Source organism: Pyrgilauda ruficollis, unplaced genomic scaffold (assembly GCF_017590135.1).
Source record: "Pyrgilauda ruficollis isolate IOZ18807 unplaced genomic scaffold, ASM1759013v1 scaffold34, whole genome shotgun sequence".
Taxonomy (NCBI): domain Eukaryota; kingdom Metazoa; phylum Chordata; class Aves; order Passeriformes; family Passeridae; genus Pyrgilauda; species Pyrgilauda ruficollis.
This window is the reverse complement of record NW_024524822.1, coordinates 6690957-6710453: the sequence shown is the minus strand read 5'-3', so window position 1 is coordinate 6710453 and position 19497 is coordinate 6690957. Positions and strand designations below refer to the sequence as shown.

Here is a 19497-nt window from a genome sequence, read left to right as displayed (position 1 = left end):
TTTCCCTCTATCCCTGCTATTTTACCCAAGAGAGGGTAGAGAATAGTTTTAAGGCAGTGAGTGAAGAGTTGTACTCTATTGGATAGAAAGGTCTGGCCTGCTTTGTCTGTCAGGATTATTTTAAGCCATGATGTTTAGAATTTATTAAATGAACTAGAAGGAATTAAAAACATCTCTTTTTCCCCAAATATTCTCACTTTTACAGCTGTGAAATGCCTTTTATCCTGATTCATACCAGCTGAAGAATCTCCTGAATTTCTCTTTTGCAGTTGGTAAAATATGATTTTGGGCCAGTTTAACAATTTGCTTGTCAGGAGAAATCCGGGTAAGTTTGGTTTGGTTTGGTTTTGTTTTAATGTAGTCTTCAAAATTGAAAATCAGATAACCCAAGACTATTACATCTGTGTTTACTGATGCAAACTACAAGTTCTGCAGTAATTGCCTGGGCCTTTGGGTGAAATGCACGAGGCAGTTTATCTGCCTGGGTTTTTATGGGGGTATTTTTGCATGATAACTGCAGATGAAGAGCACATCCTATTTGGAAGGCCCTGCAGACCAGGGATGTCACCTCTGGGAGGTGATGGACATGAATTTCGTGCTGGTGAGTGGAGGGAACTGGAGGAACTGCTGTGATTGAGCAGTGGATAGAAAATGCTGTGGTGTCCCAGGGCAGAGCTGAAGGATGAGCTATAATAAGTAGGGGAGAAGCACTTGCAGAATGCAGGGGTCTGACTCACTTGACCACGTGCTTCTCTTGAGTTTCACACTTGGCTGTGACAAATATCAAAGGGAGTAGCAGCCAGGCTAGTGAGCAAGTGTGCCGAGAGCAGTGGCTGTGCTGACCTCTGTGCCTGTGGTTTGGGGGGAAAATACTGGAGTCCTTGTATCCTTCTGTCGTGCAGTGTGGTTTTGCTTACTTCTATCCTACTTCAGAAAATCAGGGTGGTGTGAAACCTCACATGGCAGTTCCCTGGGCATGAAGGTGTAAAGAACTAACCCCAGCCCAGTAAAGGTGACTCATTACTGGAGCACTCTGTACCTACATGATGTTGGCTGGTTTTCTTAGCACATGAGTTGTCATCAACTGCATTTTAAAATCTGTCCAATGGGAGACTGCTCTGAGTGGAAGGAACCTAAACCTCTGCCAGACCTAGCTGCAAGCGTGAGGACCTAGATTGGAGATAAAAACTGATTAATGGATAATTCCCCCAGAATGAATAATCTCTGCCTTAAAAGATGAGTTGCAGATGGTTTTGGATGAGAGAGGGAGAGAGATCAGGTTTTAAATGTCATTCTTTCAGTAACCTGAATCTCCTGACCTTACGTGACACTGCAGAGATGATTTCAGCCCAGTAAGACCTGGAGGAGAGTCTGGCTGGGGTTGTGTGGCCAGTGCTTCCTGCCTTGGGCTGACCCTGAGCCCCAGTGTTATATTTACCTGGCAGTTTGAGAGATCTTTCACTCCACAAGGTCAAAGAAGGCTTCCAAAATAGAGGGAAGAGCCATTTGTAACTCCTCAAGTGAGGATTAGTATCTGACATGACTTCTTGAACTATTTTCAGATTAGTTATGTGTCTGCTGATCTTTCACCTTTGCAAAGGTAGCAGTACTTGTGTGTTTGCCTGTTCTTGACTGGAAAGGCTGCAGAAAACAAAACTGAAACTTAAAACTGGGTTAAGGACTATTAAGAGCAAGCTGTGTCAATAAAGGCCATCATTTTGTGTGGCTGTGCAGCTTTTCAAATTACTCCAGCGAGACTCTCTTTACAAATGCTTTTGTATTTTGTCTGTTGACTCATCCATCTCAACACTCACAGTAACATTTCAGTGCTGTCTTACAAAGCCAGTGATTGAAACAAGGCTGTTCTTGGGCTGGTTCATCAACAGATGCAATTAATACAATGATGTTTGTTTTGACACCCTGGCTCACTGGCAGCATTGTAAGCAGCATTGCCACGCGAGGAGATCGCTGTGGTTGAGGACTCCGTGTACAGGCAGCTCACTCAATATTTGTATTCAGCTTAAAGTCAACATTGAAAGAGTTTCAGACCTCTCCTAAGCTGGCAAACAGGCTCACTGGTGCTACCAGTGATGTTAACAAAAGGGCAAATCATAATCTTCAGCAATTCTAATTTATGTACAGTCTTATAAAACGCTGGGTTTTCATTCTGTGGGAGAGCACCAGAAGTATAAAAGGAAAGCTCAGAGGGACTTTCTCCTTGTGCAAGTCTGGGAAGGTGGTGAAGGAAATACGATTTGGACTCAGATATTTATTCTTTCAATAGAACAATGTCAGTCCCAGACCAGTGCTTCTCAGATGTGTTTTACCCTGGGAACTCGTGTAAAATGTCTTCCTTTTCAGCTATTTCATTTTTAGCTGTATACAGGGTGTAACCATTGTTTAAGGGAGTGTCCGTGGCATGGAGCCAGTTGATATCTAAACCCTATCATGAATTGTTTTAAAGAGAGTATGATTTTCTGTACTGAGATATATTGATGACTGTTTTTCAGGGCAGGAAGTACCTGCTGACTCCAGCAGTTGCCAGAGCAGCTGTTCATTATGAGTGAGCCACGGACAAAAATCTTGTGAAGGCCCTAATATCTCTAGGAAGCAGCTCAAGCTTAAATGATCAGCCTAGTTCTTCTATATGAAGAACTGCTTTCATATTTTCACTTGCCTGGAATTTTATATTTGGAAAAAAAATTCTGGTTCTTAGGATATCAAAGTCTGTAGGACAGTTTACAGAGAGGTATTTAACTTCAGGCTAGTTAATATTTGTTAAGGCTTGTCTGGACACTCCCCAGACTCTTGCTCCAGGGTACAGATTTAATTGATTTATTCCATGTTGAGTTAATGCAGCAGTTTCTGTTTCTGCAGGTAGGCATCTCTGGTGGCTGCATGGCTTTGAGCATTCTCTGGCATTGCAGCACCCTGTGACCTAGCCTGGGTTTTTACCAGGACCTGTGTTAGGTCAGGCACCCACTGGAAATGCAGTCAACTCCCTGTCCTGAGCTTCCTAATGAACAAGTTTGGACTTTTTTTGTTATATTCTGTGTTTTTAATCACAGAGCTGACTTCTGATGAGATTATATATAGATTTCCATAGCTTTCTGCCAAAAGATTTGTTTTGAATTAATGCACGTTTTTGTGAATTTCTGTAATTGACATTTTCTGGAAAAATAAATTCTGATTTTGGTCCAGACCCCTCTGATCAGTGCCAGGTGTGAGCAGCAGGCTCCAGAGAGCTCATCCAGGGTATGGGAGGTTGCAGCAGCACTGCTGACCTTTGGCTCACGGAAAAAACAATGAGCAAGGAGTACAGTGCTCCAGATGTGAACCTGTCTGGAAACTGAGTGTGCAGAGATAAGCTGCTGATGGAAACACCCTCTCTCCTGCAGCTTCTGCATTATCCAGGTGAACCCAGTGTCATAGCTCAGCTTCTGAGATACCTCCAGCCCAAGTTCAGTCGCTTTCTTCATTCTCCATTTGAGCTCTGGGTTTGAATTGCTTTTCATTTTGTTTTGTCTGTTGTTGTCTTTGATACCAGGATATGATTTCTTCTCTGTCAGCTCTCCCTCTGCTTTGTTTCTCTTGGTTTGCAGGTTTTTTGGATGGTAACACCCACGTTGCTTGTAGTGCATCCTCTGTGTCACAAGGTTTTGACTCAGCAGCGTTGTCCTGGAGATGGACAGGGATGTGCCAGCAAGCAGTGGTACATGTGTCACAGCAAAAGAACATCCTTACACATCTTGCCCAAGCAGCAGAGCTCCTCTTGCTGCTCAATGTGATTCTGGGGTCATGGCTCATGAGAGTGGTAACAATGGGAAGTGTGGGATGTTTGGCTTATTTTGAGGTCAAGATTTCATTTCCCTTGCAATAATTTCATGAATCAAAAAGGAAAATGTGTAATGCTTAGTGTTCACCTAGAGCTTTACATTTTTAGAGCATTGTGCAAACATTTCTTCTGTGCTTCTGACTTCATGATGGGTGGTGATGGAAAGTTCTGTCAGTAGTGAGGTAAGGACAGTGAGTACAACTCCTGCCCTCCTTTCATTTTCTGCTGTGGTTCCACTTGGTCCTGTGGTCAGATGATCTCTGCTTCTCCAAGAGCTTCTGTGGGCTTTTCAGTCATCACTGGAGCTGTGTAGCCTGTGGGTGGGTTGTTAGTTCCTGATTTTAGGATGTCATTAGGTAGTGAGAGTGGCAGCCCTAGTGCTGTGTAGTGGTGACACCTCTGCGTGGGAAGATCCAGGTGATGCGTGCACAGATCATGCCACCTAGAGGAATGGAGCTGGCAAGCTGCAGCCATTGCTGTGCTGCCAAAATTTTGGTGGTTGTGCCAGTGACTGTGTTGAGACCTCCTCCAAGCCATGCCCTGTGTGACCTTGCCTCACAGTCCATCATGAAGTCAAGTGAGAGAAGGAGAGAAGGTCCCTTCACAGGCAGCTCTGCATCAACTCGACAAACGTTTCTCAGCTTTTTACACGAGACTGCTTTTCCCGATTTAGCCTCCTAAATGTTGACCCTTATCTTTCCCAATGGCTCAAGAACCTGAAATTTAGTTGTGGATCTCACTTTGCATTCTCCAGGAATTAGGGTGAGGAATCTAGTACAAGGTGTGATTGGATGGGATAACATTCTCCAAGCTCTGTGCTTTTTTTGGCTTTTATGTTGCAATTTCTTTTGTGGGAGACTGTTAAATTTCCCAGAAGATTATCCTAATTTCCAGAGTCTCAAAGACTGAATTGTAATTAAGCACTTAATTTGATGAGGGCTTTTAGATGTCTTGCTAGTCTACTGGCAGCTTGGGGAAATACTTCCATCTTCCTCCCAGCTTCCTTTGCATAGGTTCAAGCTCAGAAAGCTGGGATATATTTAGAACTGGCAGAACTGCCAGCCAGGCCTCAGAAAATTGCTCCAAATCTCTACTTTTTGGTTAGCATAAAGCCAAATTCAAAAGAAGCCTGGCTTTTCTGAAGAAGTTGGGGTGATGACAATTTATCAGTAACAAATGGGCAGTGGGGAATTTTAATAATATATTTTATTGCTTGCAATTGCATTGAGTTCCCTATTGCCACAAATGACAGTAATCAGGACATCCAACAAGGAAGCAATTACTTTATTTCTTGATCATCCAGGCAGTCAGCGAGTTTTGTTACGAGATAAGCACATGGTTTGACCAGAGGGTGTCACCTCTTTGGGAATGAATTTTCTTTTTGACCCACTTCAGTCTAATATGTGGTACAGTAAGGTCAAGACTGATGACTTGGATTGGATGACTTGGATTTAATACACAGACAATAATGACTGAGTAGAGTCTTTTTCTTTTTTGCTGTTTGAGGTTAGAGCTTCTAGATTAAGTTTCTATCTTCTGCTAAAGTTTCTATCTACTGTTTAAGTAAAACATCCTACTGTTTAAGTAAATCATTCTTTCTCCCCCCTCTCTCCTGTGCTTCAACTTTTATGCCTGAAATCTCTGAAACAATCTTGAAGCCTTTATTCTGCTGTGCCTTTGAATTGACCCCCATGTATTTTCATCAAGACATTAGGATAGCCTTCCCATTTCCTTCTATTCTCAGTTTAAATTTTCCTGTTACGGGAATACTAAAAAAAAAAAGTAAAAAACTGAATTACAGTTAGTCATATGTTAAAATAACCAGACTAAAGCCAGCAGGAAGAGCATCCTCTCCGTGTCAGTGGATGAGGCCGTGCCCATGGCAGGGTTTTGGAATGAGAGGATCTTTAAGGTCCCTTCCAACCCAGAGCATTCCACGTTGGCTGTGGATGGATCTCTTGCCCGTATTGACCACTGGTGCATTTAACAGCCCCGTTCTGTGTCTCTCTCTCCCTTTTTGCTGATAACTTTCTGGCCTCCAGGCTACTGACAGCTGTTGTCCACTTGCTGCTAATTAAGAAAGCAGCATGAGCGATGGGAATGTGGGTTGGAGAGATGGAGCCCCCCTCTCCAGAGCCAAGCGTTTCAACCTGATTAAAGAGCGTCTGACTGACGGCTGGGCGGCCTCTTTTTTCCTGCTGTCTCTCTGCAATAGCCTGGTTTTTATCAGAACTCCCAGGTCAGGTGCTCTCTGTGGCTCTGGATTTTTTAGATCCCGTAACAATGGGCAGAGGCAGAACGGATTTGCTGTTCGAAAGATGGGAACGTGTGAAATCTGAGCCACTGTAAAGCCGCATCTTTAGCATGCAAAGCGTTGTGTACGTCTGTGATCTTACTCAGAAATTCAAATGTAGGTCGTGTTTTTTAAATAAGGTGACACATACTACGTTGAAAATTTCAGACTAGCTATTGGAATCAGGATAATTATGAACTAACAGCACTTAAGTGGATGGGCCAGTGATTTCAAAGATTTTCTTTCTTTGTTTAAGGATTTTTCCTTGTTTGCTTTGTTTCCTTGTTTTGGTTTTCCTTGTTTTGCATCCAGTCCCAGTGGGAGACCTTTTGTGTGATACAGTAATGCTGGGATTTTTATGATCCAGCAAGAGAATGGGCTTGAACTCTGAAATTCCCTTCCTAGCCTGTGCCTCTGTGGAGGTAAAATAATTGACTGAGGTTAATATAATACAAGATTGTTGTGTTAATACACAACCAGGAGGTGTAAATTCAAATAAGAGTGGTGGTAATTTGGCAGAAGAAGCCTCCTGTAATGCTGATGCTCTCTGGAGCTGTTTACCCCCAGGAATATTATGACTGTATTTCAGATTAGACCTCCGAAATTCAATCTGAATTGTTACCTGTGATAAGTGGGCTCTGTATAGCCCTGCGTAGCCCGTAGCAAGCTTTCAAATCCATGTAATTTGTGCTTTTTTCCTGGAATTTCTCTTCTTCCTTGTGATTTTTCTCATGGTTGACTGTTACCTTTTACCCTGGAGTTGAATGGTTTTTGATGTTTTTTGGAGGTTCTCTTTAAAAGCACTATGTAAATATAGGTGTAAAATGTTTATTTAAATAAATAAAGAAATCACTGCCAGACATGGCTCCTTAGGTGTGTGAAAATCCTTTAATAAGCCATGTCTACCACAGTGTAATTGAACAGTAGGAACATGTCTAGGGAGAGGAGGATGTACTTTGATGGTACTTATTGGTGTTCACCTTATTATGCCCATAATCACTTTGTGAAAGGAGCCTTGGAGCATGTGACTTCAGCTTTTTTAATAAAGAAGTGTCTTATATTTGTTTGAAGTTGAACAAGAGCTGCTTTACCAGTGTTATCCTATTCACTAAACACTTATAATATTAAAGTAGTAGGAAATGCAAAGTGTGGTGAGCTCCTAAGGAGCTGAACTAGGCAGACTCTTTGGGACCTGGGTGATCCAGGGTGTGAAAGTGCCATAATCTCCTTGGGCAGCTTTTTGTTTTCACATGAAGAGAGCAGATGCTGACACGGTGCAAATAGAAGAGAAATCCTATCAGTAGATTGGCCCTGAGTCCCCAAGCTGTAGTCTGTAAATACAGTGATTTATGGGTATTAGAGATGAAAATAGCATTTCTTTCTTTCTTTCCTCCAAGCAAAATATTATTTCCAAATAGATCATCTCATTATTGGACTTTGGTTTGGCTAGTAATTTTATAAAATAAACCTAGTAGCCTTAATGTTAGAAAATTAATGGGTTGATTTCTCTACTACTGAGAATTTATGGAGGCTCCAAATCCCTGTCTGTCTTGCTGTGGGAGGTAATTAAGAATATGGGGGAGCGGTTTCTTGGTTTGAAATATTGAAAATGACTGTCAGCATTCGTGCTGTTTCATCTGGAGAGCTCGTTAGGGGTGGTGAGATTGGTTCTGCTGGGTCATTTGCTGTGAGCATTGGTCATTTCTTTCACAGTAACCTGCTTATTGCTTGGGCAGCTTTGCCAAACTGTTTACTGCGTGCTGCCTGTGACTGGCAGCGTGTTTCAAGCCCATTATACGAATATTACATGGCTTCAGGATCACAATTATTCCATTTGTCCTTTAAAGCTGCTCCTGGTGACTTCAGGAGTGGAGCTGCCATCACCCAGGTAGGTCATCTGCCCATGGTGAAGTGGTTTTGCATCTGTTCTGCGTGAGCTTTTCGTGTGACTGACTCTGTCACCTGCTCTGAAACCCCACCTCATCAATTTGTGCCATGAATTTCTGGCTTGTAAAACGAAAAACCATCCCACGGTCATTTTGGAGGCACAGAGATGGCGGTTTTCTCATTAAAGGGGCAAAAGTAACATTCTGCAAATTTCTGTGTGCAAACCAGCTGCCTGTTTGGTGCTAGGCCAGGCTTTGTTTGGACTATTGATCAAATGTAAGCCTAGAGCTTTGCTGCTGGGTCTGGAGCTGACTTTCCCAACGCTGAGTTCCTGAATGACAAAGTATTTCAGTGGAGCTGGCACTTCTTTCTTGGGTTGTTTTGCAAATGCAGAGCCAGTTCTTAACAGGAGAGCACAAACCAGGGATTTCTGCTTGACAGTGGAAAATGTTGAGGTTGTGTTGTCCTGATTTCTTGTAATACAGGAGTGTCCTTTAAATAAAAAAAATGACAGTTCATACAAGAAAAATCTCTTCCTTTGAGGTTTGTTATCTATTTCTGTTCAACAAAGCTAGACTTTATCTTTGAGAAACATCTTCCCATATATATGAAAACTATCTCTAAATATTGCCCTTTTGCCTTTTAATTAGCTACGTTCATTCTGCAAGTGAAGAGTCATAATCCAAAATAAAACTGTATAGGGAGTTAATTGGGAATAATATGTGTGAGTTTCCAGCTTTCACCTTGATTTAAGCTACCTTTTCAGGATGGAGAAGCCCTCTCATTATAAAGTCTGAGCTACAGGGTTCTTGTGGTTTTGAATGTTGCCTGTTTTATCATGATAAATTCTGGTGTGTTATAGTTTGAAGCAATTTCCCTAAAAGTAGATTTGTACAATTGCCAGAAAACCAGCTCATCTCTTCACCTGCTCTGCCAATAAATAACAAATTTACTTGACTGTACTTGAAGAAGTATTTTCTACACATTTTTAAATTCTCTATTTTTATAAGTGATTTGAATCCCTGTTGAAAGTATCTTCTGTGAGGGCCATCTTTCAAAGTTCCCATATGGGTTCAGTTTCATAATTATGATTGTGACTGCTATATATGATGTTGGTTTTTTATCAAATAGCAGCAATCAAACCTTGAGGGGTGTTTTATACCTGTGGTGTGTCATATCAGGACAGACATGGAAATGGTACTGGTTGAAGTCATACAAAGCTGCAGGAGCCTTTTGCAGATGGACTTGGGAGTTTCAATACATTTTAATGAAGCAGCTTTTCCCAAACCAACTGCCTTTTTCAAGATTTGTTTCAGCCATATTCCAGTTCTGCACTCTTTGCAGTAGATACATAAGTGGCTCTCAGGTTAATGAGGAATGAGGGCACATTGAGTGTATTCAGACTTCTGGCTGTGGAGTTGCCAAAAATGAAGCAGGAGAGCTCTCTTCCATCTGTCGTTCCTCTACAGAAATCAGCAGTTTAGAAGTGGATGTAGCTGAGAGTTTATTTGCTGAGCTTCACAGTTCATGAGTACACAGAGGAGAAAAAGGCAAAATTTATGTGTTTGTTTGGGGAGGGAGGCAAAGTGAGTTTGCTGTGTAAATTTGTAAACAGGGCGGAAAGGAAAGGGAAGTTTCAGGAAAACATGTGCTAAAATAAATGAAGTCCAAGCTCAGACTGCAAATCTTGTGAAGTCGTGCAGGGCGTTGTGGGAGAGTGGTCCTTGTGTGGAGCAGATGTTCCTGCAGGTCCTGCAGTCAATGACTGCAGTGTCTGATTCCCCATAAGCCCCTTCCCCACAACACAAGGTTGTTTCCACTGAGCAGAAAAAAAAAAAAAATTATGCTTTTTTACTACACTGACACAAAGCTCAGTGCTAGATTCTTATACTAAAGTGATGTTAATAAACGTGGATCATATATACAAAGTCAGTTCTGTGCTTGCAACATTACAGGTGGTTGTTTTTTAGTTGAAAGATGTTGCTTTACTGTAGTATAATTTTTTGTACTCATTGGCTGGATCCAGGTGAAGACTCAAAATCCAGTTGGGGTGAAGTTTTTGCAGGCAGGTTGAGCATTACCAGTTGGTAATATCGATCCCAGAAGATCTGGGAGGTGTTCACCCTTCTAGTAACAGTACCACAGGTATTTCTATAAACATCTCCTGATGTTTCTCTGAACCCAGCTGTGTGACATACTGAATGGTACATAAATCACTGGGGTTTTGCCTGTGTTTCACAGTGAAGGAGCATAAAGTTAATCACAGTGAAGCTTTGACAAGGCACCAGGCTCAGCCTGACCGAAGGACCGTGCTCTCCAAGGGCCACGGAGCAGAGCCTGGCCTGACCCTGCTCCACATGGCTCCAGGCCTGGTGGAGCTGAAGTTTCCTCTTACAAACTGGCTGCTGTTTTCCAAACAGACCTCCTAAAGCTCCAAAGCATTGCTCAGCGGACCACAGACTGAAATTAGTATTGATTCACCTTTCGGGGCTGATGGCAGGGTGGCCACACAGTCGCGCGTTGTGTTGCACAGACTTAAATAGCTTTTGGCAGTTGTGGGTTTGCTGTTTTGTCAAAACCAAATCAAATGGAAATACTGTACAAAATTATTTCTTATTTCTAGAATCCCAAGGTCTCTCTACCACAGAATCTGGGCACTGGCTTTTAAAGCATGTTTTTTTCTTGGAGTGGGTCATGGTCTTTCAGTGCATTCGTGTGTCTTCGTGGCTGGCTCATGGGCAAGATCTCACTTCTGAAACCCGATGCCATGCCCTGAATGGGATGGGATATGATCAGGAAATGGGCTCTTAGTAAAAACATCACTCAAGTAGCTACTATTAATTCACCAAGATTTATTCTGTGATAAGAGAATAGTTTCAGCAAGATTGTAAAGAGATGCTGAGATAAGGTTCTGCTTTGGTTTTGGTGAAATCTAGCCTGAGCTGGGTTCCCTTTGGCTGTTGGGTTGTTGTATATGAGTGTGGAAGGTATTTTTTGAAATTCAGGCCAGCTTCCAGTGTGAGCAAGCTGAAGGTTATTTGAAAAATTGAAACTGATTCTTAGTAGGGCCCCCTTTTGGGAATTTCCATTAAAGATGACAGTAACTGTTAAATACAGATAGGGTGATACAAGATATGCCAGCAAAGAGTGATGTGCCAAAGAAATCAGGCTCAGGTATCCTCTTAAGTGGGTTTTCAGACTTGTCACTGCATTAGGCTGAGTGATATTCTGAAGCAGCTGGGGAATAGCTGCTTTTTCGTCAAAATTAAATTAACAAGTAAAATTCTAGTGGCTGTTTCCCGCTACTGAAACCTCAAGTCTTCAGTAGGCTGAGAAGAGTTAGAGATGGGATGGATTCCTTCAGACTCCCTTCATGTTGTTGATGTTTGGGCAAATCTGCTGGGGTTTGCTGCTGCAGAAGTTGTCTTCTGTATCTTTCAAAGTCAGGATTTGCCAAACAGAGTGGGGAGAACTGCAGGTGTTGGTGTCAGTGTGCCTTTACTTTGAAACCTGTTGTCCATAGACCAGTGTAACCAGGAGATTTTAATTCAGGCATGAGGACATGGGATAAAATAGAAAGCTGATACAAATAATTGTTTACTGTTAAAGTAACTTTAATGTTTATATGCAGCATAGTGAAAGACAAGACATCCCACTTAGACTCCCTAAGGTGCTTCATGTTTCCTGCCATGGTGGTGTAGGGATGTGCTAATCCTACAGCTAAGGAAGGGAAGAGGGAGCTCCCTCCTGGGCTGCTCAGTTCAATTAACATCTCAGTTTCCCCTTGCTGGAGGCACTGATGTTTCAAATCATGCTTATAGAAGACTAATATTTTCTCCTGCCCGTAGGCAGGCAATAAAGCTGGTGGTTTGGTTGCAGATCCTATCAGGTATAGAACAGAGTATGGAATTGAGGATATGGCCTGCAGCTTCTTAACCCTTTAGAGAGCAGCACAACAATGATGTCAAAGCAGCTTCTGCCCTGATTACATCAGAAATTTCACACCTGCGGTGCCGCTGTATCGCTTCACGCACACACACTTGTCTGGGTGTGTGGAGATAGAGAGCTGGTCCTTTGGGGCAACAGGAGAGCAGTACTTCAAAGTTGGGGGATTTGCATAGCCCTCCTGTGATGCCTTGTTTTATTGAGTAAGCAATATTAGGGAAGTTTACACTGGTATTGCAGTGCCTCTAGGAGATAGTGCTGGCTTGGTTCCTGAAATTCATTTTTTCTTTCTCGTGCAGAGATGTGAGCCCCCAGCATGATGCACTGGAATTGTGCAGACATGTTTAATCTCACTGAAGTGAATATCTGCTTTTCAGCATCTGAGCCCCGAGGATACAGTGCTAGTCAGAACAGTGAGAAATGAGCCTCCTGTGTGGAGCAGTTAGCTCATCTCGGAACATGCATGGAAAAGAGCTTACTTCACACTCTCACCTGGACTGCTGCCCTTGATCTGTGGCACTTGCTAAAGAAGGAAGTAAAACCAAGCATGTTTAAGCAAATGCTTTCCATGTTTTCATCTTATTTCTTGTGCTCAGCTCGCATGAGTGTGGGCGGTGGCTTTTGGGCAGGGTATAAGGTTCCTCCCAAGCCTACTAGAAAAGAGGGGTTATCTTTGCCATTCAGACTGAATGTGCAAAGAGTCTGTAATCAGAGGTCAAAAATAAAGATGACTATAATTAGTAATGTCCAAAGCAACTGGAAATTGTGTCAGGCAGATCTGAGCCAGCTTCTCTTTTTTTTTTTTTTTCCATTGCCTAATGAATGAGAGCAGAGGTTACTCTCCAAGGATGAAAGAGAGCTGAGTTTTTCCCATTCAGAGCTGGTGCTGTGGGGCAGACAAGAAGCCAAGGCTCCATTTACAGCCTTGTTTGTAGGCTGCTGAACCTGTGGCCAGGTTGTGAGCAATTAGGCTTCTCCCTAAAGCATCTGAAATAATGCCTTTCTGCTTGGTGTCCTGCCGAGTGCCTGTGACGACATCCTGTCACCTTGGAGATGAATAAACAGCTTCAGCAACATTGGGTTATGATCTTTCAGCTCTGAGTTTCAAAGCTGACGGCCGCAGGACTGAAACCCAAGCCCAGCAAAGATTTTTCAGGAAGGACTTAAACGTGTTTGAGAAAACGAGAGGATTGGAGAAGGAGTTGAAGTAGAGCTCAGTGATGAGGTTTTTTGCTTGGCCATGGCAGTGGTGTCAATGAAACAGATGAGCTTTGGCTCCTGGGCTCCCGCAGCCTGGAGTGACTCAGGTGCTGCGCACGCACTTGTGCCTGTAGGGCTTTATTTTTAGATGTCTGAATCACTGTCATGACCATATCCTCCAAAAGCTGCTAGACAAGTGGGGATGCCCACGGACCCCATATTAAGTCATGTTTGGTGAGCAGGGAAATTCGGCAGATTCCCTCTCAAGCCGTTGCAATTTCTGTGTTAGGAGCTGTTTGCTGAAGTAATGCAGATGCTATGCCTGGTAGCTGGATTATTTTTTTTTATTTAAAACTAAATGTTTAGTTAACATCCTTGGTGGCTTTCATGGCTAGAACAGGGTGAGCAAGGACCACATTTTTCAGTTGGTGTTGGAGGCTACTTGAGTCTCTTGTTGTTCTAGTGCTGTTGGCACTGGGGGAGTTACGAGTCACATTACCAATGTTGTAATCCCATCAGTTCTCTGGGGCTTGCAGGGCTGTGCAAAATCAGTTCTTAGATGGGAAATTACCAGAGACTCGCCAGATGCTGCACAAAGGTTTGCTGGTGATTGCTGGTGTTTGTGCTTGGGGGTTGATATGGCACCAGTCTGCTGGAGCAGCTTTCGATAAACCACAGCAGAAGTCCTGTCTGCTGCTTATCAATAAATTACAGTATCTTGTTCAAAAAGAAATCTCAAAGCCAGCTTTGGTGTGCTGCAGGAAACTGAACTTGGGTAGCAGTTTTACTTCCTTAAATCTCTCCTTATTTGATTTATTTTAGCTTTTTGCATTTTTATTTTCTTTTTCCCCCCAAATCGGTTGAGCTGCAGTTTTCAGCAGGTGAAGGATTCCTGGTTTATCTGCATACAAGGAGATTCCTCTATTCTGAAATACCAGGCAAAAAGAGGAGTAGAGGGGAATCTGGTCAGCTGCTCTGAACTTGCTACTTGATGGTGTGCATCTTCCTTGCAACCTGAAGATTTGCTTCCAGATATGATACTGGAAGAAAGAAGAGCTGTAGTGCTAATGCACCATAAAATTAATGTTGTTGACTAATGCAGTCCTTTTCAGTGCAGTTGGAAGATGTGGCTGAATTGATAAGTTACCCTCTCTGCCTTCCAATTCCCTTGCAAACACTGCGAGCTCCTTCCACGTGAGGTTGCTGCAGCTGGAGATCCCTCATTCATGGCTGCTTAGAAAGAAAAAAAAAATCAAAATAAAAATGTGCTCTCTGACAAATAAAAATGTTTTGCTTCCTCTGGAGGCCCCAGAGGGCGGCATAAAAATAATGAAGCCTGTGAGTCAGTGAGCATTGCCTGGCCAGCTGAGAGGGAACTGAGCCTCCCTTTTCCAGAGAAGTTTGTGTGCTGTCATTGCACATCATTAATGCTCACTGGTTTATGCTCATTCACTGTAATGTTGCCAGAAAAGAAAAAGGGCAGTCGGTCTTTCCGCTCCCAAAAGCTGGCTGCTTCCAAGGTGACGTGATGTTAGAGGAAAAGTTTCTTTAGCACTCGAGAATGATTGTTTGATTCTCAGCTGCCCTTCCTCCATCGTTTTCCTCTAAAACCTGGCGGCTCTCCTAGCAATTGGATTCCCTGGAGAAGGACTTGGAGCAGCTTACAAACAACTCCACCTAAGGTACAAAGGTTAGGGTGGGCAAACTTCCTGATTGACACCAGACCCTCCCTTTTTTTTTTTTCCTTTCTAGGTCCCCTACCAGGTCTTTTTTTTTTGTTTCTGCTTTAATTCTAAGGCTTCAGGCTCTGGGGATAATGGCAAAGTTGAGGAAAGCAAACTCACAGAGCTGGGAGTAGTAGGTCTGAGGCTTTTGAGCACCCATGATGCGGCAGTGATATGCTGATACATTTAAAAGGGATATTTTAATTCTGTTCTGTCACATTCTGTCTTTTCTGTACTCAGAATCCCAGTTCATCCTTTTGGGAACACACAGCATTGCACAAGTGCTGCATATCAGCGTTTTTAGGCTTCTAAACATCCTCAGGACTTCTGGAGAAAGAAAGAAAGAGGGTGTGAAAAGTAGCTGAAGGCTGTTTGCAGTGCAATGGGAGAGCTGGCAACACACTGCAGGTGTGAAAGGGTGGAGAATTTATCCGGGGTCCTTCTCGTCTGTTTCTTCAACCCTCCTTGAAGCCTCATGCTTTCTCTCCACCTTCATTACACTTTGGCAGGTTCAAACATTTTGTCACAAGACAGGATTATTAAAATTTATTTTTACAAGTGTCCCTGCAGTCGTTTTCTGTTGCCCACATCTCACTGGTGAGCATCACACTGTGCCTCCTGTGCCAGCTCTTCTGCAGAGGAACTTGGCTGTTTCCTGCAAAGCTCAAAGGCTTGGATTTTCTGTCAGTCACTGACTTTAATATTTCCATTACAAGAGAGCCCAAAAGCTTTAGCCAGAGCACAGTCCCCCAGATCTGTGAGCTTACAGGTATGTAAAAGATACAGCCCTTGCCCTAAGGAAGATGTTGGGAATTCCAGTAATATCTATATACAATCTGGGAAGACGTTTACTTTTGCAGAATGTATCATGATTGTCGTGGTAAGCTCTCATGTGCCTGTCTGCCCATCCTGAATCACCTGTTTTCCTGTGTTTCTGAGAGCAGAATTGCATCTGGAGTAGCCCCAGAGCCTCTCGCTGGGTGCTGCATCGCAGCACAGACATCCTCAGCAGAAAGGTCGTTTTGAACTCTGGCTCGTTATTTTTGCCTTTTGCTTCAGAACCCTTAAAGTCCCTGTCAGCTAGGGTTTAGCTGAAGCCTTGCAACTTGCCTTTTGTCTTCTCAAATGATGGAGCTGAGCCCAGGGGAACAAATGCCATTTTAATGGGCATCGTTGTGTAACTCATTACATAAGTCACTGCTGCCTTCAAAGGACTCGTGGCAAAAGTGGCAGGAGAGAGTTGATTAAAAATGTGCACAATAGCTTCATTATGACATGGGGAGAGATGTCCGCTGTTATTTTTAATCTGATAGCTTTTAAATATGTGCATCCAGCAGAGACCTAAATGGCCTTTGAAAAAGGAACCATTTGTGGAATAAGATTTTTAGACTCCACTTTATTCTTTCTAACAAGCTGTAAGAGTCAGGACAAGCTGGAAAATGAACTATAATCCTTTTTTAAGGTTGTGTCCCCTCTAAAGCTGCAGGGTTTTGGTGACTGAACACACAGAGAGTGAGAGAAGATGGAGGATTTAGTTTTTCAGGTGAAGGAAAGAAAAGGTACTGTATTCTAAAGTTTGTGGGGTTGTAATTAAAAATAAGTCTATTTTCAATTAGTTTTATATGATCCAAGCACTAGACAGGCTGATCAGCTTGTCCCAGCTGCTGGAGCCTCCCTGCCATGGAATAGTAGTGACAAAAACAGGACCAGAAGGTACAGAAGCAGGCAGGGCATTGGTTTTTTTTTTTTTTGTGGAGGCTCCCCTGTGCTGGTTACAGGAGGCTGGTGAGTGGGACCCAGCAGATGGAAACTCTGCTGTGACTGAGCTCTGTAAAAGGCTGAACTTTCACTTTGACTTTAAAGCAAATACTTTGCTACTGGCTTAGCTTGGTGGAATTCACCAGCTTGTGTGTGTTTTGACATATTCTGGCCTTCATTTGAACCCAAGAGGAGAGTAACCATTTGACTGTGGCAGAGGTGGATGTTGGGCTTTGACTTGCAGGCTTTCTCCTAAGCAGCCTTAGTTTCTTCTCCCACAAGCACATAAGCTGATTTATCTGCCTTCCCTTTTAATCCACTGTTGTTTTAAACCTGCAGCTCTTTCCTCACCAGATTTGGCCTTCTGTTGGCAAACTGGCAGCAGCAGCAATTGCTGGAGCTTGGGGAGCTGGTGGGGAATCAGGTGGCTCTCGGTTTGCCGTGGTCTCCTTAGCCATGGTCTGCCTGGCCCGAGGGCTGGAGGGATGCTGAAAACCCCTCTGGCCACACCTGGCAGCAGGGCTGGTTGGAGCAGGCGTGTCAGGGGAGCTCTGTGGTGTTGTGTGTGTGGTCAGACCCCAGACACGTGCCGGGGGAGACGAGCCTGGGAGCTGAGCAGGGCCGTGACTCAACAGCTGGAGCACGTTCAAGCACTGACAGGGGATGGAATTAGCTATGAAACGAGTGACATAGTGAAGCTTCCAGTCAGAAATCAAGAAACTCGGATCCATAATAAAGTCATTTTGAAGGGCTTTTTTTTTTCCAGTTGTGTGCAGCAGCAGAGAGCATCCAGACAGATGAAATATGAGGGGATGGAAAGTCGGTGGTTCCTTTGAGACAGAAACACTTTGATACAACTTTTTTCTTTCCCCTTCCAGTTGAAATCACTTCATTGAGTTTATTACCCTGACTTTTCCCATTCATCTCACAAATATTTGGACACTTCATAGAAGTGAGTGTGGGGTACCCTCCTCCTGCACACCAGAGGGGAGAAAGCCAGTGCTGAGACTCCAGCTAAACACTGCTGGCTATTCATGAACAAGAGGCGAGGGTAATATGATAGAATAATTTCCAGTGGGCAAACTCCCAAGCTAAGAACAATCTCAATGCTGCATTAAGAGGTTTGGTTACTGTAGATAGGCAGAAAGGAGCAGAGGGACAGAAGTGGTTTGAGCACTGCCATGGCTCTGTTTTCTGCCTCTGTGTATGTTATCAAATTATTTAATCTGTAAAGGCATGCTGTGCTGTTTGAACTTTTTAACTGGACAGACACACAGGACATGTAAGCTATTTCAATTAGGATATAGTATAGAAAAAGTAACTTTTTCAAAGCAGACCAGTGCTGTGGTAACCAGTCTAGAAAGTCTTGCTCAGCTGTGCTCTTTGGAGGAGAGTTTCAGGCTTCATCTGTAAAAGCTTAGGTCTCTTACACCTGTGAGCTGGAATCCCTTCCTGCTCAAGTGTCACTTCTCTTTTATACCACTTCATCCAGATTCATTACAAAGCAAATTCTGTTTATAATGCTTGAATGATGTATCAGCTTGCAAACTGTAAAGCCCAGTGTGCCGAATAATTCTGTTGGCATTCGCTGAACATAATCACAGGAGCTCCACAGCTTGATCCCTGAGCAGGGGGAGAGGCCGAGGGCCTGCAGAGTGATGGAGATGCTGTACCACAGCCACTGACTCACCCTCTGCTCTGTTTGGACAAGTTGCTTCACCTCTGTGCCTGCTTCCCATCTGCAGAGTGAGGTTAAGGCCTGACTGTTTAAGGATGAGAACGATGTGTTTGTAATGTGCTTGGAACAAGAAAAGTGCTATTTTAAGTGCTAAGTGTAATTGAGTGTGAGAGAATATTGGTTTGTGACTCATTTGTTTAACTGCAAATGCATCAGAAACTTGTGAGCAAATGAGAGCTGGAAAGTGCTTGGTGTAGACAGAAAGCCATGGCAGTAAAAAGCTGCATTAATTTGTGATCTTCAAAGCAGGACTTAGCAGGGCTGTTCAAACAATAACGTTTATTATTTTTGCAAATGTCAGCTGGTTTACTTCACCAGTACTATTTTAAGCAGTTCCTATTCTGCTCAAGCCACTTGCTTCTGTCCTTGCTCTGTGTGTCTATCTCCCCTCAGAGCATGGCACACAAATGATTTGGTGTTTGGTGTGACTAAAGGATAAAAAGAGCAAAGGAGCAGTGGTTGGCTGGTGGTGATGGTGAAGAGGATTTGCTGTCAGCACAAAAGGAACTTTCTCTGGTGGCATCTCCTTTTGGAGGTTCCTGACCACCCAGACACATTGGTTAGCCATTCAGTGCTTGCCCCAATGAAGGCAGGTCGAAATGTCTGGTGGCAAGGAGAAAAGGAAATGTTAATATTTTGAAATCTTTCTCCCTTCCAAATATCTTGTCCCTACAATGCAAAATTATCACCATAGGAGACCAAGGGTTTTGTAGGCATTGAGTGTTTTCTTACTGAGACCAGCAGTTTGGATCTCACTGCCGCCTGTGGAGGAGCCAGACACAATTTGTTGCTGTCACCATTACTTCCCTGTAAATTAATTATTGTAATTGTTTGCCAGTTCTCAAAAAATTAATTCAGAGCCATGACTTTTCATGGCAAGCGTGCATATGCATGCAAATATGGAAATTCTCGTATGGTGTATGGAATAAATACAAATTATTTTCTGGGGAGGAGCTCAAGAGTGTTATCACAGCAGCCAGGAACTCTCTTCAGTGGTGACCTTCAGCACCCTGTGGAGACAGAGAGGTTTTAAAGGTTTGGAGATCCTCTTGTGGATGTAAAGCACTGACGTAAATTGTTGCTAAGTTGGGGTGCCAGCTGCTGTAAGTGATTCTTC

General features: G+C 43.2%; 1 protein-coding gene across 3 annotated transcripts in view; it reads left to right on the top strand.

Moving 5' to 3' along the window:
- The first annotated feature begins 264 nt into the window (after window positions 1-264).
- Window positions 265-19497, top strand: part of RAPGEF1 (Rap guanine nucleotide exchange factor 1) — a 74267-nt gene continuing 55034 nt past the window's right edge. For 2 of the 3 annotated variants that reach the window (XM_041475013.1, XM_041475015.1), the window contains exon 1: window positions 270-325. In XM_041475013.1, coding sequence (XP_041330947.1) covers window positions 280-325 — 46 coding nt within the window. In that variant the 5' untranslated portion in view covers window positions 270-279. Of the gene's footprint in view, window positions 326-19497 lie in introns of all 3 variants that reach the window. The other variant, XM_041475012.1, reaches the window with a different exon arrangement.